The 20907-nt window shown below is 46.4% G+C and overlaps 1 protein-coding gene across 2 annotated transcripts in view; it reads right to left on the reverse strand.

The window, feature by feature from the left end:
- The window catches only part of IL7R (interleukin 7 receptor), a 24833-nt gene extending 4567 nt beyond the window's left edge, over positions 1-20266 (reverse strand). The window contains exons 1-7 of one of the 2 annotated variants that reach the window (XM_079994978.1): positions 20138-20266; positions 16038-16173; positions 15381-15538; positions 12985-13136; positions 11041-11197; positions 1632-1728; positions 317-392 (exon numbers count right to left, since the gene is read on the reverse strand). In XM_079994978.1, coding sequence (XP_079851104.1) covers positions 317-392; positions 1632-1728; positions 11041-11197; positions 12985-13136; positions 15381-15538; positions 16038-16173; positions 20138-20231 — 870 coding nt within the window. In that variant the 5' untranslated portion in view covers positions 20232-20266. Of the gene's footprint in view, positions 1-316; positions 393-1631; positions 1729-11040; positions 11198-12984; positions 13137-15380; positions 15539-16010; positions 16174-20137 lie in introns of those variants that run through there. The other variant, XM_079994979.1, reaches the window with a different exon arrangement.
- Positions 20267-20907: the final 641 nt, after the last annotated feature.

The following is a 20907-nucleotide window of genomic DNA, read 5'->3' on the forward strand; positions in this document are numbered from 1 at the left end:
TTTGATATATTTCGGATATATTTTGATATATTTTTGATATATTTCTACTTGTTTTTAAAGTTTGATTCCCCCCCCCCATCCATATTTTATATTGTTTTATGTAAATGGCTTGAAAGCTTTCATCAATTAAGAGGTATATGAATCTTTTTGGTTTTTTTTTTAAATATAGCCAATAAAGAAAAGGCAATTTTTACAAGGAAGAAACCTGATAATGGGAGAAAATCTGCCCCAACCCCCATCCTGCCACACAAAACTGCTAAGGACTTGATGGTACTAGTTCTACTATCCTGCAATGAGAAGAGGCAAAAGCACCAACCTTTCTTAGTTTGTGGCAGAGTTTATCCAAAGTTTTCTTGTGGTTAGGGAGGGTGGGCCACACAGCAGGCTTTATTCTGGAAAAAAGAAGAGATAACGCAATAAAGGCAGTGATGATGAACATTCTTACAACATTGCTTGTGTATGAGCCATGAAGAACACCAACAGCCCTCCATGGAAATGTTGTTCCCAGCTTTCTAAATCCATAAAATTCTGTGGCAGTAGAACCTGCTGGGAACATCTTTTGGGCAGCTCCATTGGAGAGTCCCTTTTCCTCAGTGAGGAACATTGCAGGCCTAACCTCTTACTGAATATCTTATTCTATACTGGATTCTACCAATGAAACTTTCAGATGTGGATGGTAAACCCAGTGTCTACAATCCACTGGAGATATATTTTGAGCAAACTCATCCTGGCATGCCACTTTTAGGGATGTTGCACCAGACAGATTGGCGGTTGGATTCTGCTCATTAGACAGTCCCTGGGTTAAAAGTTGGGGATATTTTTGCCAGTGTAGGCTCCCTTGTACCAGTGAAACCCTGGTTATGCCATATCCTAAACCCCTTGTGCATTGCACAGTTAGTGGTTGGACCATCTGTGGAAGTTCTTCCACACAAAACAGTCCAGGCCAGCAGTCAACTATGCCAACCCCCAACTGCTTGCTATGATTTGTCCACCCGTACTAGTATAGGTTAAACCACAGAGCCTAGGACTTGCCGATCAGAAGGTCAATGGTTCAAATCCTTGCGACAGGGTGAGCTCCCGTTGTTCGGTCCCTGCTCCTGCCAACCTAGCAGTTCGAAAGCATGTCAAAGTGGAAGTAGATAAATAGGTACCGCTCCGGCGGGAAGGTAAATGGCATTTCTGTGCGCTGCTCTGGTTCGCCAGAAGTGGCTTAGTCATGCTGGCCACATGACCCGGAAGCTGTCTGCGGACAAACGCCAGCTCCCTCGGCCTATAGAGCGAGATGAGCACGCAACCCCAGAGTCGGTCATGACTGGACCTAATGGTCAGGGGTCCCCTTTACCTTTACCCTTACTAGTATAGGAATTGAGAGCCGGTGCACAAGACCAGCTCCCTATGGTAACACATCTCTTTTGAGAAGCACCTCTCATTACATTTCTGGGTTTGCAGTTATTGTAGCTACAATGAACTTCATGTCTGAAACAGCCGTTAGTTTGTACTGACTCCATGTTTTTCTGCTTTTTGCAACGTCACAACATGGTTTCACAACATGAAGGTTTGCATGGGAGGAAATTCCAGAAGTGAATTGTTTTCTTAGGACCACTCTTTTGATGAAGAGTGTTTAGGATTACCTGTTTTTCCAAAGTATTGGGATCAGAGCGATCAGAGCGAAGAGCGCAATGAAGCATAAAATGGATGCAGTCACCTCTCTAATGTTGCTATTATAATCTGAGGAAACAAAAACCAAACAGGCTTATAGACGGTGATGATGATGACTGAGAACCAAACTAGATATGACACTAAACATGTATGCCAAGGATGTGTGTTTTGAACCAGAACTTATTGCAGGCAACATTACTTCCTGTGCTACCAGCTCTCAGCAGCCAGGCTAGGCCTATAGGGACAAAGGAACTCTCTAGGCTACAGTCGCAGCTTAAGTACTGCCAGCTGACATCACATTAGGTGCTATAAAGTCTTTCCCTCCCAGCTAGTTCCTCAGCTGCCCTCCATACCTGTCCAGTGCCAGACCTCCAACGTGTTCATGTCCTGCCTCAGGTCCTCACTTTATCTAGGCTGAAATAAGACCTCCGTTGTGACCTGTTGCTCTGCTTCTTGGTAGAGCATGAGATTTTTAATCTCAGGGTTGTGGGTTCGAGCCCCAAGTTGGACAAAATATACCTGCTGTTAGGTTGTGGGTTGACATAGCAGACGACACAGCGATTTCTCCAAAGCAGCTCTTTATTTTGTAAACTGGAATAGAACTGACTAGCAAACAGCTCAGCCAGCCTGCTTTTATAGGCAGCCGGCTGTCAACATTGTAGCAACAACAACCCAGAGTTTCCCGCCTAAAATAACTGACGTGGACCTGAGTGAAAACTATCTACAGACCTGAGTGAAAACTATCTACAGTATCCCCCTGCTGGCCCAGGGTGAAACTTCACTACATAACACCCCTCCCCACCGAGATAAGGTGTTAGTTACAATCGTAATGGTTTCCTTATATACAGCACTACGCGTAATGGTTCAATTAGGCACAAAAGCCTATCGGTTACATTTCCCATACTTAGACCAACAGTGATACATGTCCAACAACATAGTCCTTTAAATAAGTTGGGCGCTTGGAAACTCTACCAGACCGCCAGGGACTGGTAGCCAAGTCCGGAGGGCCATACAGTTCCTGCTGAGGCTGTGGTGCGACCCTAGGTGGCGTTGAAACCAAATCCTCTGGATCCGCTGCTGTGGGTGGAGCCTCCGCAAGTGGAGTGGTCTGAGTCTGTGGTAAGTCTGGCAGACCCTCTGAAGTGGCTTGGTTCGGCTCCACGCTGGCAGTTTGCGAGGGAGGTGTAGGTGGAGCCTCGCCATCTGTAAGTGTCTCTTCTGGAGCCACAGGCGCAGTTGGGGGCACCACGGTAGTGTCCAAGTCCCCAACCCTGCGCCTAAGCTGGTCTATGTGCCGGCGCCACAAGCGTCCATCTTCGAGTGCCACCTGGTACGAGCGAGGTCCAGTGACTCCCACTACTGTGGCTGGCACCCAAGGAATGTCCCCCACATAGTTCCGGGCAAAGACCTGGTTTCCTGGGACAAATAACCGTGGTGTGTTGGCACAGCCTGGGGGTTCGGCCACGGCAAAGTCCGGGTGCAGCCGGTCGAGCGGTGACCTGAGGCGGCGGCCCATAAGCAGTTCAGCAGGACTCCGCCCTGTGGCCGCATGAGGGGTGATGTGTTGCACGAACAAGTATTCGGTGACCCGCTCGTGCCAGTCTCCCCGGTCCAGGCGCGCCAGTGCCTCTTTTGCCGAGCGCACCATTCTCTCCGCTTGCCCGTTGCTGGATGGATGAAAGGGTGCCGTTAGGGCATGGCGGATGCCCAGTCCCAAAAGATACCGCTCAAAAGTGCCTGACGTGAACTGCGGTCCGTTGTCGGAGACAAGGACATCTGGACACCCATGCGTCACAAACAGGCCTCGCAGCACCCGGATGATGGCCTCGGTAGTGGTGGAGGGCATCAGGGCCACCTCCAGCCATTTGGAATAGGCGTCCACCACTACCATAAAGGTCCGGCCGTGAAAGGGGCCAGCCAGATCGATGTGCACCCTCGACCAGGGTGTCTTTGGCATCTCCCAGGTGTGTCCCTTACTTGCCGGTGGTGCAGGCCTCGACTCTTGGCACGCTTGACAGGCAGACACCCAGGCAGTGATGGCATCGTCCATATTAGGCCACCAGATGTAACACCGAGCCAACGCCTTCATTTTGACAATTCCCGGGTGGCCAACGTGCAGAGCCTCCAGGACGCACTGACGGAGTCCCTGGGGAATCACGACGCGGTCTCCCCACAGCAGACAGCCCCGATGAGCCGAGAGTTCATGTTGTCTGGTTGCGAAGGGCTGGAGCTCCGATGCAAAAGGCCCTTGTGGCCACCCCCTCCACACCCAGTTGAGCACCCGGCTGATGGTGCAATCCTGGGCAGACGCGGAGGCCACAGTGGCAGCCGATACAGGCGCTGCCGGAAGATCCTCAATCAGGAGGAGCGATGAAGCTGGAGCCGGGTCTTCCACAAATGCTGGAAGAGGGCAACGGCTGAGGGCGTCGGCATGGCCCATCGATTTCCCCGGGCGATGGACGAGCCGGTAGTGGTAGGCAGCCAGGAAAACAGTCCATCGCAGCATGCGTGGCGAGAGGACCGGTGGAGTTGGACGATCACTGGCGAGGAGGCCCAGGAGCGGCTTGTGGTCAGTGATGAGGTCAAAAGTCCTGCCATAGAGGTATTCATGGAACCTCTTCACTCCAGCCACAAGTGCCAGTGCCTCCTTGTCGAGCTGGCTGTAATTCCGTTCCGTCGGAGATAGCGTCCTGGAAAAGTAGGCGAGCGGTGCTTCTCTTCCGTCTGGAAAACGGTGACTAAGGACAGCACCGATGCCAAAAGGTGAGGCGTCGTAGGCAAGGACCAGCGGCCTGGATTCACTGTACTGTACCAGCACACGGTCTGATGAAAGGAGAGCCTTGACCGCGTTGAAGGCCGCCGTCTCCCGATGACCCCAAGCCCAAGGCGTCTTTGTGCTAAGGAGTCGGTGAAGAGGCTCAGCCACTGTGGCTTTGTGGGGCAGGAACATGTTATAAAAGTTCAGCAGCCCCAGGAACGCCTGCAACTCCGTCTTGTTCTTTGGGATGGGGGCCTGCTGGATAGCGCGAATGTTGGATGTGGTCGGGTGGAGGCCGGAGGCGTCGATAAGATAGCCCAGGAACTCTACCTGTGGAACGGCGATCTGGCACTTCTCCCTCTTTACCTTGAGCCCGGCCTCTTGGAACCTGGTCAGCACGGCACGGAGGCGCTCGAACAGCTGCTGGTGTGAGTCTGCGGACACCAAGACATCATCAAAATATGGTACCACGCCCGGAAGCCCTTGCAGGAGATGCTCCATAAGGCTTTGGAAGATGCCAGGAGCCACACTCACCCCGAACTGCAACCGGCGGCAACGGAATGCCCCTCGGTGGGTGACGATCGCCTGGGCTTCAGCAGTGGCATCATCAACGGGCAGTTGTTGATAGGCTTGGGCAAGGTCCAGCTTAGCGAAGACCTTACCCTCACCCAGGGAATGCAGCAGGTGTTGGACAACAGGAACCGGATAAGCGCGCTGCTGAAGTACCTTGTTGATTGTGCACTTGTAGTCAGCGCAGATTCTCACCGACCCGTCTGGCTTGACAGGCGTGACGATGGGGGTTTCCCACTTGGCGTGGTCAACCGGCTCCAAAACTCCTTGGGCGATCAGTTTGTCCAGTTGTTCGTCCACCTTAGCCTTGAGAGCAAAGGGAACCCGGCGTGGCTTTAGCTTGATGGGGGCGACTTGTGGATCAAGGCTAAAGGAGATGGGCGTACCTGTATATTGCCCCAAGGTGCCGTCAAAAACCTCGGCAAAGTCTTTGGCCAGACCCTCAGTCTCTGCGTTAGAGATGTAGTTGATGCCGGTGACTTCCAGGCCGAGGGCATCAAACCAGTCTAGCCCTAGGAGGCTTGGCCGCTGACCTTCGACCACCACCAACCGGAGCAGGCCCGAAAAATCCTTGAAGGCGATCCGGAACCGGCCAACGCCTACCACGGGAATGTCATTTCCCTGGTAGTCTCTCAGGTGTATGCGGTGAGAGTCGAGTTGCCTTTTGGACACTCTGGGTACCAGTCTTTTGATGGTGCTCCAAGACACGATGGACAGGGCAGACCCGGTGTCGATCTCCATGTCACATGGAGCTCCTTCAATGAGCACCGTGACGTTCAGCTTGCGTCGCGTAGGCCAGTCGGTTTGGCCAATCGTGGTTCCAGACGGGCAGTGGCAGTTGGTGAGAGCGAAACAACTTTCCTTGGCAGACTGGAGTGAAGACCTGGACTTGCGAGTCGGTGAAGGGGGGGGTGTCAGACGGAGCCGATCGGCAGACCTTAGCGATGTGGCCCCTTCTGGAACACTTCCTACAGATGGCGTCTCTGAATCGACACTTGGCACGGGAATGGTTGCCTCCGCAGCCGGCACATTCTGGTTGGCCCTTGGACTTCTGTTGGAACTTCCTGCGCTCCCGCTTTGTTTGGTGCACGTCATCGTCTTCACTGGAGGATGCCTCATCACTGCTGGCCTCTTCACGATGCACCGGAACTGGCTTCCTATCAAGACGTGGGCTGCTGGACTTGCGGATCTCCTGGGAGGAGCATTCAGCAGCTTCTGAGGCCACAGCCTCCTCAATGGCTTTTTGTAGCGTGAGGTCTGGCTTGGCGAGGAGACGCCGTTGCAGATGGATGTCCCGGACCCCGCAGATGATTCGATCCATCAGGGCATCGTCTAAGTCTCAGAACTCGCAGTGCATTGCAGCCTGTCACAGGGCGGTAGTGTAGTTGTTGATTGACTCCCCTCTGCCTGGTTCCGGTGGTAGAACGCATGGTGGGCAGCAATCTTGGACGGCTTTGGTGCGTAGTGGTTGCAGAGCTTCTCTTGGATCGTGTCCCACGGTGTTGCCTGGACTGCTTCAGGTGCAACCAATGCTCGGGCCGTCTCAAACACCTCAGGCCCACAGAGGCTGAGGAATAGGCCTCGCTTCCGCTCCTTTGATACTTCTGTCAGCTCGTTGGCTTGGAGGTAGCAGTCGAACCGAGCAAGGTAGGAGTCCCATGATTCAGAGGCTGGCGCAAACGGCGGTAGAGGCACAAGTGAAGCCATGATTCCGATGCCGGCGTGAAGAGCGATTGATGGAACACAGTGCTCTAGCCAGAACAGTCAGCTCTGAATTGGTTCTGTCCAGTGATTTCGCTCAGTGATTTCACTCTGTGATTCAGCTCAGTGATTCAGCTCAGTTCAGAGGCTGGCTGCATCTGGCTGTGCTCTGATGTCCATCTATCCCATCCTCGTCGCCAGTGTGGATACTACCCCTATAGGACCGGGCAAGCAGAGCATAATTACAAATAGCTCAAGAGGCACACCTGCGCCAAAAGGAGAGAAGTCAAAAGTGTAAAATGGTCCGAACTACAGGCTCAAAAATTCTCAGCATATTTCCAACAAGGACTAAAACAAGCATATTCAGGCTTAATCAAGGATTATCATGATTATGACCAAACTCTAAGACTATTCTCGAATCTGTCGGAAGATCTAACGTCTTTTTTCTCTGTCCCGACGCATAAAATAAATCGAACACAAAGGAAGATAGGTGCATTGTGGTTCAACAGTGCTTGTAAACAGGCTAGACAACTTCTTGGTAACATCTACAAAGAGTATAAAGCCTCTGGGGCAACGGTCTTGCCAAAAGAATATTTCCAAGCAAAATCGGCCTACAAGCAAATTCAAAAGGGAGCCAGACTGGAATGGCAAGTGAATCAATGGCGGGCAATTATAGAAGCCTCATCATCTCGGAACTCCAGACAATTTTGGGTCCTGGTAAATAAAAGAACTAAAAGATACCCTTTAACTATTATTCCCGCCCCGGTTTGGGAATCTTATTTAAAAAATTACTTTGCTACAACTGACTGTATCGTTAACACAAGAGACGAATTTCAAGATCAGCTTCCCCTCTGGCCCCCCACCGATCCGGAAGACATCCATGACTTGATCATTAAACTCAAAACAGGGAAAGCGCCTGGGCCAGACCTGATCCCGGCAGAAGCTATAAAATACCATGCGGACTGGTGGGCCAAAGTCCTGGCGACCATCTTCGATGCCGTTAACAACTCTGGAATGATCCCGGAAATATGGAAGGACGCTGTTATCGTTCCAATCCACAAAAAGGGCTCACCAGATGACCCGGGGAATTACAGAAACATCAGTCTGCTCTCAATAGTGGGGAAACTGTATGCCCGCTTCCTGTTGAACAGACTTATCCAATGGGCCGAAGAGAAAAAATTAATTGGGCCCGAACAAGCTGGATTCCGCCCAAAACAGTCAACAATTAATCATATTCTAATTTTACAGCATCTTGCCTGGAAATATTCCACCCCAAAGGGTGGCCAACTCTGTGTGGCATTCATTGACCTAAAGGCAGCATTCGATAGTATCCCCAGGAGCATCCTCTGGGAAAAACTCACCCGCTGGGGCATCGACAGAAGGCTCCTCTGGCTAATAATCAAACTCCATGAGAACTCAGCGGCTAGAGTGAGATTCACCCCGGAGGGTGATCTCACCAATTCAATTCCCATTAACAGAGGTGTCCGACAGGGTTGTATATTGGCTCCACTCCTGTTCAATTTGTTCATAAGCGACATGAGGACTCCCCTAATAGAGGCCCAAGAAAGGATTCATGCACCCCGCCTAGCACTTTATTGCTACCCTTTGTTACTATATGCGGATGACGCAGTCATTCTCTCTTTTTCTAGAGTAGGTCTCAGGAGGGCCTTAAAATTTTTTGGATCATACTGTAACGCAAATTCCCTTACAATTAATTATGGAAAATCTAAGATCCTGATTTTCTCAAAGAGCCGGAAACTCCATAATTGGAGAATTGATGGGAGAGTCATCAAACAAGTCTATAGATTCCAATATTTGGGAGTTTGGTTACAACATAACCTTAGATGGAAGGCCCATGTAGCCTATGTTACAAATAGAGCCAAAGCTATCTCCTTGGCGATCTTGCGATTCTTCTTCACCGATGGGGCCCTTCATATCCCATTGGCGTTGAAAGTCTTCAAGGCCAAGGTGATCCCGACAATTGCTTATGCCATCTCAATTTGGGGGACTTTTTTCAACCTATCTCACCTGGAGGTCATTCAAAATCAGTTTTTAAGAGGGATATTGAAACTGCCCAACTGTGTAAGTAATACAGCGTTACGCATGGAACTTAATACTGTATCCCTGGAAAATGCTCTGTGGAAGCACATACTTTGTCACTGGTTATCTCTATGGCACAATCTCCCAAACTTGTACTTGATACAATGTATGTGGAGAGATGATTTCCAGAGCCCATGGGTAAAAAATTTACAGCTGAAAATTACGGCAATGGGAATCTCCCCATCCAAATTACTAGAGCAGGACATAGTCCCAGCTAAAAGAACAGTAACCTGTAAACTGGAGGAGATGGACTTGAAGCAGAAAATGGTCTTGGGCAATGGTACCTGCTCACCTCTAAATCTTGGTTTATTACCCCTCTTAAGGCTCCCAAACTATTTGAATTCCTTAACTTCCTCAGCTCATAGATATGCCTTTGTAAAGGCAAGATTCAACACCTTCCCATCGAACGTGCTGAGAAATAGATTCTCCAATGGACAGATATCGCTCTTATGTGATTGTAATTGTGGGGCACCGGAATCGTTGCATCACATAATTTTTGACTGTGCTTTTCACTTACCGGCCAGGAGCAAGTTTCTTGCTCAATATCTTAAGGGAATTGCCGATGATACGATTGAAGCCAAACTGAGATATCTACTAATTGATGATGACCCCCTAAGATCACTCATGGTTGCCAGATTCTTGATCAGCGTCCTATCCCTAAAGAAGAGAAACGGTCTCCTGTGTGGCTTGGATAATCCCTTTAAACCATGATCTATGTTTTAGGTGTTATCACCATTGTTTTAAACCATGATCTATGTTTTAGGTGATATCACCATTGATATCCTTGATTAATTTATGAGCAGAGGGCGATGTATAGGTTACAAATTTATTGTAATGTATGATGGTGGTCTTTGTTTTTGTTTTGCTTTGGTTCCTGTTTGTCTTTTGTAAGTTTTGGCGATTTTAAATTTGGAGGTTTAAGTATATTATGTTGGTATGGGAAACTGTCGTGTAACGGGCCAATGGCCGTAATAAAGATCAATCCAATCGTCGCCAGTGTTAGGTTGCGGGTTGACATAGCAGACGACACAGCGATTTCTCCAAAGCAGCTCTTTATTTGTAAGCTGGAATAGAACTGACTAGCAAACAGCTCAGCCGGCCTGCTTTTATAGGCAGCCGGCTGTCAACATTGTAGCACCAACAACCCAGAGTTTCCCGCCTAAAATAACTGACGTGGACCTGAGTGAAAACTATCTACAGACCTGAGTGAAAACTATCTACAGTATCCCCCTGCTGGCCCAGGGTGAAACTTCACTACATAACACCTGCATTGCAGGGGTTTAGACTAGATGCCTCTGGCGGCCAATACGATTCTGCTAGGCCCCAGGCCTAACAATAGAATGTCCCTATTTTCTGAGGAATGTTGGACGTATGTTCAATACTTCATCACCTATCCAATGGTTTTGCCTTTGAAACAGAAACTGCAGGAGGGATCAGGAACCATGCCATTTCCCTGCAAAAAAATGCCCCCTAGAGCTACTCATCTCTGAGGAGAAACTGTGAGAGAATTGTGGTGTAAAATGTCACACTCAATTGCCCCGGCTTTCTACATTCAAGAATAAATCCATATCAGGCACATTCTTGCTCAGGTGCTAATGCTTAAAGCCTTTTGTCTTGATCCAGTGCGACCGCCATTTTGTTGAGGGAGTCTAATGGACCGCATGGCCAACCATCCCATTAGCCACAAGGAGACCATGGTCTCAGGTAGTAGATCTTAGTCAATCTCCGCCAGTGTCTCTACCCACCTACGCTCAGGACTTTCCCATTTTGCCTTGCTGACCTGTTTACCAGGATGGGGGATCAAGGCGTTGGGGAGGTTGGTGCAGTACAGATGCCAGCCTGAGGATGTTGTATTAGCTCCACCACATTTTTTAGGTGCCAGGCCAAAAAAAGTTCCTCTTCTCCCATGCCTTTGGCTAATTAAACAATCTGTGGACTTTTAAACTGTTGGGGTAGGGGTTATTGGACGCTCAGCAACTAGTATTCAGAGGGTGGGAGAACATGGCTACTAGGACCACCGATAGCTTTATCGTCCATGATTTTGTCTAAGCCCCTGAGGTATGGAGATCGGTGATAATTTATGCAACAAGGCTCCCCCCCCCCCCCCGGTCTCAAGCTCCAATCAGAATTTTATGAACTGAACGGCAATGAAGCTCTTTACTGGATGTGTCATTACATTTAACATATATTTGTAATGAGATACTTACACGTGATGCACTTTGGTTTGCAGTGAAGCAAAAGTCTGTACTTACTTTTTGCTGCAGTTTCGAAGGATTTTGAAGAGCTCCATTCACTCCACGTGCCCTTGAAACATTTGCCATTGGGCTTTGACCGGGCTTTCATCTCATATGTTCCCAGCTGAAATTCCTTTGCCAGAAATTTTAATGTCAGGGATTCGGTCTGTCTGGACTAAAAAGGGGGAATAAATTTTTGCTTATCAAAAAGTCAGGAAACAAAAATCGCTTTGAGAACCAGTAGGTTTCCAAGCTTTTGCACATAGTGAAACATTTATTTACCTCAAAGCTTCCTGCCTAAGAGAAGCCTTCTGGCAGTGGGAACAACAGCCCATTCCAAAGCTGATTTATTGGAATCCAGATTATAGGGACGGATGGAAGAGAATTTGATTTGGTCCCCGTATTTATGTGAGCTGACCCCACGTCCTGTATGAGAGAGTGGCTGAGAAAGTGTGGGTTACACCAGCCCTGAAAAATACCCCTGTATTGTTCTACCCATATTATTGAAGGGAATGTGGCATTGAATGTTTTGGTTTTTTTAGAGAAATGCAATGGGGAAAGGGCTGTGAAGTTGGTTGTAGCAGCAGTGCAATGAATGAAGGCCTGGAGGACATGAAGGGAGCCAGGGAAAGAATTCAGGGTTTCAGCAGTGAATCAGAAGACATTGTTTGGATGCCAGTTCCACCCATAGATAGAGCACAGGTCTACCATCTGAGAACCAACAGAGGGACAGACCTGGAATACAAATTTCACAAGGCTTGTTCTAACCAGGCCTTGGCACTGCTCAGTCACAAATAAGTGCTCTGGCGTTCAGTGAATGTGTTTAATGTCATAGCTTTAGAAGCCTTGACTGGAGGGATTTAAGTGGTCCAGTGTATGCTAAAGCAATAGTTAAATTGTAGTTGATTTCAATTTTCACATCTGTAACCCTTCTATGTAATAGCCTCTTTCCCTGATGCTTTAATTGTTTCACGTTGTTGTTGTTTAGTCGTTTAGTCATGTCCGACTCTCACACTTCCATATAATTGTATCCTAATCCCACCCTACCCTGCTTACACCGTTCCTTGTATTTTCCCTTCCCCACAATTAATTTATGTATACAGTGGTACCTCAGTTAAGTACTTAATTCGTTCTGGAGGTCCGTTCTTAACCTGAAACTGTTCTTAACCTGAAGCACCACTTTAGCTAATGGGGCCTTCTGCTGCTGCCGTGCCGCCAGAACACTATTTCTGTTCTTATCCTGAAGCAAAGTTCTTAACCTGAAGCACTATTTCTGAGTTAGCGGAGTCTGTAACCTGAAGCGTATGTAACCCGAGGTACCACTGTAAAGTACTTCTGATTTCCCTTTAATATCATTTGTGGGTTAGGCTTACACCTCTCATAAGCTGAAATACATTTACTGGTTTTCTCCTAGTGTATGTTAAATAATTTTTCCAAATTGATTTCAACCATTTCTACTACCTGCTTACAACTCCCTCACCTACGGGGTTAAATTAAGGAGCCCACTTTCTACATAAATTATTCCACTGTGGATATATAAGGCAGTGGATATTTTTCACAGGTTACATCCAGAGCACACCCACAACCCTATAAACACATAGGGCTAAGGTTCATTGAATTAAATAGGACTTACTCCTGAGCAGTTATACATAATCATCATCGTCATCATTTATTTATCTATTTATTTGTACCCTGCCCTCCCCGGCCGGAGCCAGAGGATTGCATTGCAATTTAGCCACTTTTTTTATTCATTGACAACAATTTGAAAAATTAGCCATGATGACTAACTCCAATCTTGTTTATTATAATGGGAACAAAGTGCAACTAACTTTTTCTGGATCTAACTGCATGTAGCTTTCAACTAAAAGACAGATCTCAAATATTATCTGTTTTTGACACATACAGAACTGAAAATGGAAAGAGCACACTTATGGTCAATTGAAATGACACATTCTTACTCACAGTCCAGTGTTTGTTTTGCTGCCGGTATGCTAGTTCATGCGTTAGATGTCCCTCAAGATACCATCCATTGTGTGGAGTTGAGAAATTAATGAAATACTCATCTGCCTCTTCTTTGTAGATAATTCCTAAGTCAAATGGTGCTTCAGGTTTAACTGTAAATGAGAACATAGAAATCTAAAAAGAATTCTGGTATGGAAGCGGACTGAGAAAGTTCTCTAGTAAGGAGACTTGTTGGAAGATGAAGGTCTTCAGTTGGCACCAAAAAGACAACAGAGATGGCGCCTGTCTAATGTTTAATGGGAGAGAATTCCAAAAGGCACGTACCACAACACCAAAGGCCTGTTTCCTATATTGTGCAGAACAGACCTCCTGATAAGATGGCATTTGCAGGAGGTCCTCACCTGAGGAGTGTTAGTGATCAGTAGGGTGTATGAGGCACGTGGCACTTGTTGGATATTCTGTGTGTGTGAAAGACAACAGAGGAGAAAAAAGAAATAGTTTCAAGAAGCAGCAGAAGGCTGAGATTGTTTTGTTTATGCAAGGACATTTTATGTGGGAGCTGTTCTGTGGACATGTGTAGTGTGACAGGAAGTACCAATAACAATGGTTCTGTGTAACTTGTAACTTGTTGTGAGTCTCTTGCTTGCGCCTTGCAGTGAGAGAAGAAGAGAGACTCTTGTTGGACTCTACGCATGCCTTGACCACAGCAGTGGTGAATGTCTATATATATTTGCTACCAATATGCTTTTATGCCCATCAAGTAATCTGAATCTTCATGGCTTCCATGAGTGTTTGTGGTCTACTGTGTGTACCTTCAACCCTGAAGACGCTTCCAAGGAAGGAGCTGCATTGAGATGTAACTCTGCTGGGTATGGATACTGGCACACACACGCAATGAAAGTGATGCCGGACCCAATCCATCTAAATCATCCATCAGAGGTTGATGGATTGATCCATCAATAATCTTTCAGGTACACATTCACTTGGGAATAAGCCTCAATGAACATAGTGGAACTTATTTCCAGGAAACTCCACAGAGTATGGTGCTTTAAGTTTACCCAACTGTTTGCACCTATTAATCCATATAACTTTATAGGCCTCTTCTGGTAGTATCCTGAACCTCATAAGGCTTGGTTTCCAGACCCTTGATCATCTTAACTGCCAACCTCTGCACACGTTCCAGCTTGTCAATAGCTTTCTTAAATTCTCACTCCCAGAACTGGACACAGTATTCTCTGTGTGGTCTGACCAAGGCAGAACAGAACAGGACTATAACTTCCCTGGATCAATACACTATATGTCTGCTGATGCAGCCTAGGATAGCATTATCCTTTTGCTTTTGTTTTTTTGCTACTGCATCACACTTTTGACTCTTGTGAAACCTGTGGTCTGCTAAGATCCCTAGATCCTTTTCACATGTACTGTTGCTAAGCCAGGTGCCCCCCATCTTATATTTGTGCAGCTGGTCATTCCTGCCTAAGTGTAGAACCTGACATCTGTCCCTATTGAAATTCATTCAGTTAGTTGGGGCCCAGTTTCCCAATCTATTAAGGTCATTTTGAATCCCGATTCTGTTTTCTGCAGCATTACCTACCCCTCCCAGTTTGTTTTCATCTGCAAATTTGATGAGCACCCCCTCAATTCCGTTGTCCAAGTTGTTCAGAAAGCCTTTGAACAACAACTCACCTAGGACAGAATGCTGTGGCACCCCACTTGTCACTTTTTTCCAGGATGACGAGGAACCATTAATGAGCACTCTTTGGGTTGGGTCAACCAGCTGCAAATCTACCTAACAGTTTACCTCTTCCAAGCCCACACTTGACCAGCGTCTTTGCAGGAATATCTTGGGGGACTTTGTCAAAAACCTCACTGAAATCAAGACACATTATGAACACAGCCTTCCCCTGATCCACCAAACTTGTAACTCTAACAATAAAAGAAATGAGATTTGTCTGGCATGACTCATTTTTGAGGAAATCCATACTGGGTCTTAGTCATTCAAAGCAAATCTTTCTGAAGACTGCATATTTCCAGATTTTGTGCAAAGGAGATGGAATGTGAATGTGAATCTACAGCCAACGTTCATGCAACAAGTGGTTATGTGGGACTACATTCAGATATGGCAAAGCCTTGTAGCGTTGGAAGTGACAGTTCTCAACTGGTCATGAGCCTATGGAGTGTTTATTTGTGCTATATGTATTGGCAGTGTGCATCAGGGATCAGGGGAATTATGTGGGCATAATGTGTCTTGATTTCAGTACGGCTTTTGACAAAGTCCCCCATGATATTCTTGTGAACACGCTGGTGAAGTGTGGGCTTGGAAGAGGTAACTGTTAGGTATAAAAATTGCAAACAAGTCTAAATCATGCACATGATAACATTGGGAAGGAGCTCACTGATATCTCTTGCTTTCAAGGTCTGGCATTCCACACATTGCTGTATCGTCGTCACGCTCAAGCAAACTTCCACGGGATTTAATAATTCAACATTTTCGAAAGGACATTTGCCTTGCAGCTGGCTCTCCATTAAGCAACTGGAGGTTTTTTCCCCATACCTGTGAAGGATATTAGGACTGAAATGAAATAGTTGAAGCTTTCAAATGCTATGAAAACATAACAATTTATGACTCTGTTTTTGGAAACTGACAATCAACCTAACGGTCCTAAATATACAGAATAGGAGAGGATTTCAGCACACTCCTTGCACCACAGTGTTGGATGTGGTGTTGGGGAATCTCTTGTTTAGGTAGTTGTCAGGGGATATTTCTCAAGCCTTTTAAATTTTCTTTAAAATGTAAAAATCCCCCAGAGAATCATGTTGCCCCCCCAAAAAGAGGACATGTCCAGGATTTCCCAGACGTATGGCAACACTGCTTCAAACATTATTGCACATCCTTGCGGTAGCATCTAATGCTGGATTAATTCTTCTTGATGAACTGTCAAGATCAAGAAATTCTAAGAAGGTCCACTGGAACATTGAATTATTAAGATAATTTGATTCAGGAATTATTACAGAAAAGTAATCACATTTTAATGCACTGGAAAGCTTCTTACAGAGTAAACTGAGCGTTAGCCTCACTCAGGTTCATCCCAGTCCTCGTGATGTTGCAAAGCAAGATATTTGTATTGATCGCTGGTATTCGAACGACACATGTGAAGTTCATGTCCATTTCGCTTTCTGCACAGGTGCCTGAGGAGAGAAGACTATAAAAGTAACGCTGCGGACTGCAGTCTGACAAGTTGTAAGTACTTCTTAAGGAATGCACTCTGATAATATACCGTTAATATTTTAGTTTTTGAGTTCAGCCTCCCCCTCCCCCTTCTGTTTGCATTCTTTGATGGTCCATGGTTCCATTTTGTATTTACCTTCTTATAGATTTTTTTTGGCAGTGGTGGGAAGCTGAGAAATATCCATTGAGATTGCAGGGGGCCAAGGTTGCCCTCTGACCAGATTGCCTGAATCTGGGCAGAATCACATGTTTGCCTTGAGCCTTTGCTGAGCTAACATGAAATCTTGTGTGCCGGCATCTGTGCTTAACCCTTCCCAGCCCCGCCAAATTCCATGGTATGGGGTGGCGGGAGGGGAGGGCGTTGTTAGCATCCAGCATAGGCACACAGCTGGAGATGGGATTCTGGCATGACTCTTTTTTGAGGAAACCTATACCGGGTCTTAGTCATTCAAAGCAAATCTTTCTGAAGATTCTAAGGAATACAATACATCTTACCCTAGTGGGGGAAACTGGGTGCTTCCTCTGTCTGCTTGCCACCCCTGGGGCTAATTTCAAGGTGCCTCCTGTTCTCGCTTCTTATGCTTCTTTATGTTCAAACCAGACTTGGACTGGACAGCCCTTCGGGTAAATCTAAATCCCCTGACAGTCCTTCAGCTAAAGGACAATCCTCTGTTACAGCCTACCTTTGTGCCCTCCAGATGTTCTGGACTGCAATTTCCATCATCCCCAGTCAGCATGGCCGATTGCTACAGATGATAGGAATTGTAGTCTAAAACATCTGGAGGGCGCCAGCTTGGGGTAGGATGCGGGGTGCCTGGCCACTTCTCTCTTAGTCAACGTGTTCCCTCTAGAAGAGGCACTTGAGAGTAGCAAGGGAACTTTCAACAACAGATCTTTTTTTCAATGACTCATTGTCATTGCACTACACCTTTCGTTTGCATGTTTCCTAGAACGATTGCACAGCACTGTTGATCATCTTTTAATTCACAGCATTAACAAGTTCAGTACCACATGGTAAAGACGTGTGAGAGGTGTCAGGTTCCTTACCTCTAATTTAATTTGAAAGCTTTGAGAAAGGGGTGGAGAACCTGAGGCCCTTCTGATGTGGTTGGGCTACACTTCCCATCATCCCTGACCATTAGCTAAGCTGTCCAGGGCTGAAGAGAGCTGTAGTCTGATGGGACTTTGGCTCCCACAGGGTCCCCACCTTTGCTGGATAAGTGCTATGGTGACCACTGAGGACTGATATCAGTGGAAGGTGGTATTTTGGCCAAAGCAGCATGGTAAGCAGGTCTCAGGTTATGATAGTGGCATTGCTTGTTAAAAGGAAGCAGGTAAGACCTCAGCCAGAGAGGTCCCTTGAGAGTTGCAGCCAGTGGGAATGGGAGAGAAAGTTGATTTTGTTTGCATTTGAATGAGAAATAACTTAATTCGGACTTCTAGAACCAATAGGTGAACCAAAACACAAATATCCTTTGAAAGTCACACTTCCTTGAATTTTGCAATGCTCCTCTTCAACCAATATGCGCAAAAGTGCAAGTAGTAAGAAAATGTGAGCATTAAAATGGATATATTTCATAAAAAGTGCATACAGGTCATATATTATTTTAAAATGCACTATATTAGGTGAAACTGCTTGCACAAAGTTGTATCAAAACTGCATAGAAAAATGTGTTCATCAGGAGCACTAAAAATGCTGATGAATGTTCGTGAGGATTTTTTTTTTTTTAAAGCAACAATGACAAATAATTGACAAATTTCTTCAGGAATGTGGAGAAATCAAATTTAGAAAGGAAAAATTAGAAACAGGGCAATATCAAAGCGGATAGACTCATCCACCCATAGCTGGTATACACAACACCAGGCTACATCAGCCTATAGTACACTTCATGACAAATCAAGGGCAACTCACCAGTTGTAGCATAGCATGACACACAAGAAAAGGAGGATTTGGTGTTCAGGCCAAGTTGTACCAGGACCAACAGCCTTAGCAAGGGATGAGAACATCTGTACCTCCTTGGGCCAAACTAGACACAATGTCCGTCTAAATTGGGCCTAGAGTTTGCCACCTTCTTAGTTGCCCTTATGCAGATGATGTAAAACAACAAATAGTTGGTGTGGGGCCAAGATGGATTGGGACAGCGGAGGTGGGTGGGAAGGAGATACAAGCAGGGTTGGGGAACTTGCATCCCTCCAGTTGGGTTTATGGCTGGGGCTAATGGCAGCTGGGGTCCAATGACATGTGGTGAGCCAGAGGAACCCCACCCCCAAGTTAAGCCTCCATCTCCACACCCAATCCAGCTCAGACTCCCCTGCACCAGCTATTTTCTTGCAAAATAAATAAATAAGTGTAACGGCATTTTTTTAAAAAAAACCACCACATTTAGTTTGGCCCTTTGATATAACTATCATAGATACAAGGAGATCTGTACTCATTTGCCCCTGGTTAAAAAGCAGAGACATCACCTTGCCAACAAAGGTCCATATAGTTAAAGCTATGGTTTTCCCAGTAGTGATGTATGGAAGTGAGAGCTGGACCATAAAGAAGGCTGATCGCCGAAGAATTGATGCTTTTGAATTATGATGCTGGAGGAGACTCTTGAGAGTCCCATGGACTGCAAGAAGATCAAACCTCTCCATTCTGAAGGAAATCAGCCCTGAGTGCTCACTGGAAGGACAGATCCTGAAGCTGAGGCTCCAATACTTTGGCCACCTCATGAGAAGAGAAAACTCCCTAGAAAAGACCCTGATGTTGGGAAAGATGGAGGGCACAAGGAGAAGGGGACGACAGAGGAGAAGATGGTTGGACAGGGTTCTCGAAGCTACCAGCATGAGTTTGACCAAACTGCGGGAGGCAGTGGAAGACAACAGTCTTAACAAGGTTGACATGAATTCAGGTTATCAAGGAGGTTAAATAAAGTCATGGGAATTTTGGCTGCCACTAATTCTTTCCTGTGGCCCTCCAGAATCCCATCACCCCTGAGCCTTGGCCATGTTGGCTGGAGCTGATGGGAGCTCAAGTCCAATTAAACCTATGAGGCTGCAGGTTCCTGACTCTTTAGAAAGGTTGGTCTGACTAGGCAGCTTTTCAGCTAGAAGGCTGGAGCTTTCTATGAATGCTTATTCATGAAGTGCCGAACTCTGGTCTTTTCTGGCTGAACTCCAGGGTAAAACAAGTACCAGAAGGCTTGTTCACATTTTACACTGAACACAAATGTCTCTACACATGGACCACTGTTTGGGTAAAAGAGTGTACCCATGTTTATTTGCACAGCTTGACTTTTGCGCTGGGATTGTATATTTGCTGAATGTCAGTGTGTGAACACCATGAAAGTTATACTGTCAAGGAGGGAAAAAACTGTGTGCCCTATTTGTTGGGGATTAGAGGGTTTTGCCCCAAATCTGACCACTCTGTGGCAGCTTGGCATAGCCAAATATACCATTGGCAGGGCTCCCCCCAACTGGAACTCACAGGAACTCAGTTCCGGCACCTCTCAGGTGGGTACCATTGGCATTATAAAGATAACAAGGGAGGCGTTCATGGTGAGTTCCGACACCTCTTTTTCCAGAAAAATAGCACTGACCATTGGGATAAGTTACAGCTTAAGATACAAAATTCGTTAATGGTTACATTTTGGGTGACTGGATTCCTTTCCTTCCCACTGGGGTGGAAGTCCAGGCCCCACCAATTAGAATGAGCAGGGGGGCTACCAAGTGGGGCAGGAATGGCATACTAGAGTGAAGTCATACACACAACTTTCTAGAGTAGGGATGGAGGAAGCAATCCAAGTCCATCCACATTTAAAGGTGAACCCACCGAATTCATAGTTTCCAGAGCAACATGGAAACTGAAACACCGCCATCCTCTGAATTTTGAATTTCGGAATTATTCCGTGCTTTAGAGAAAAGCATGAGATGACTCACCAGAGCCTGAATAGTCTTCCAGGCCACTTTCAGCAGCAACGGCAGGAAGAAGAATGAAGAAGAAAGCACACAGCGCCGGGCTTGCAACGGCCATCCTGACTTCACATTCTTCTCTCCCCTGTTTCTGTGAAAGAGAGACAAAGGCGGAGAAACAGCTTTGCTTGCTATTTTATATCCTCGCTCTTAGAGAGAAGCCTTTGATAATGCAAACCACAGGCAGGGGGAAACATAAACACAGAGACAAGTGGGCACAGAGCGAAACAGGAAACCAAGGAGTGTGTTCTTGTAGAGGGAAATCAGATGAAAAGATACCACCACAGTCTACAGATTCACGCCCGTAGTTTTAGCATCACCTCCTGGTTCTGCACTAGAGGCAGATCATAAATTCCAGGGTCAGGCAGGAGCGGAGCTAAGTTCTGCAGCGTAGGTCAATGGATGCACTGGCAAATAAATAAATAAATAGTTGCATTTAAAGGTGCATTTAAGGGGTAATTCTGTTGATTTTTTTTTTAACACCCACATTTATTTAGCCTTCTGTAACTTTCCAAAATCACAGCTGCTGAGAAATATTGCTGCATAAGCAAAGCAGTTTCTCCCACTTGAACGCTCTTGTCCTCTGATAATTCATTGCCCAACTGCATTGGTATCTTAAGAAAGAAAGTTTAAATAGGAATAAAAAAGTGGTCCAAAGATAGAAAGAACATCAGCAGAATCCTCAGAAACCAGACCAATATTCTTCTTTCATTTTTTTTAGGTCTGGTCTTGGAGTT

This window comes from Podarcis cretensis, assembly GCF_951804945.1.
Source record: "Podarcis cretensis genome assembly, chromosome: 11".
NCBI classification, from domain to species: domain Eukaryota; kingdom Metazoa; phylum Chordata; class Lepidosauria; order Squamata; family Lacertidae; genus Podarcis; species Podarcis cretensis.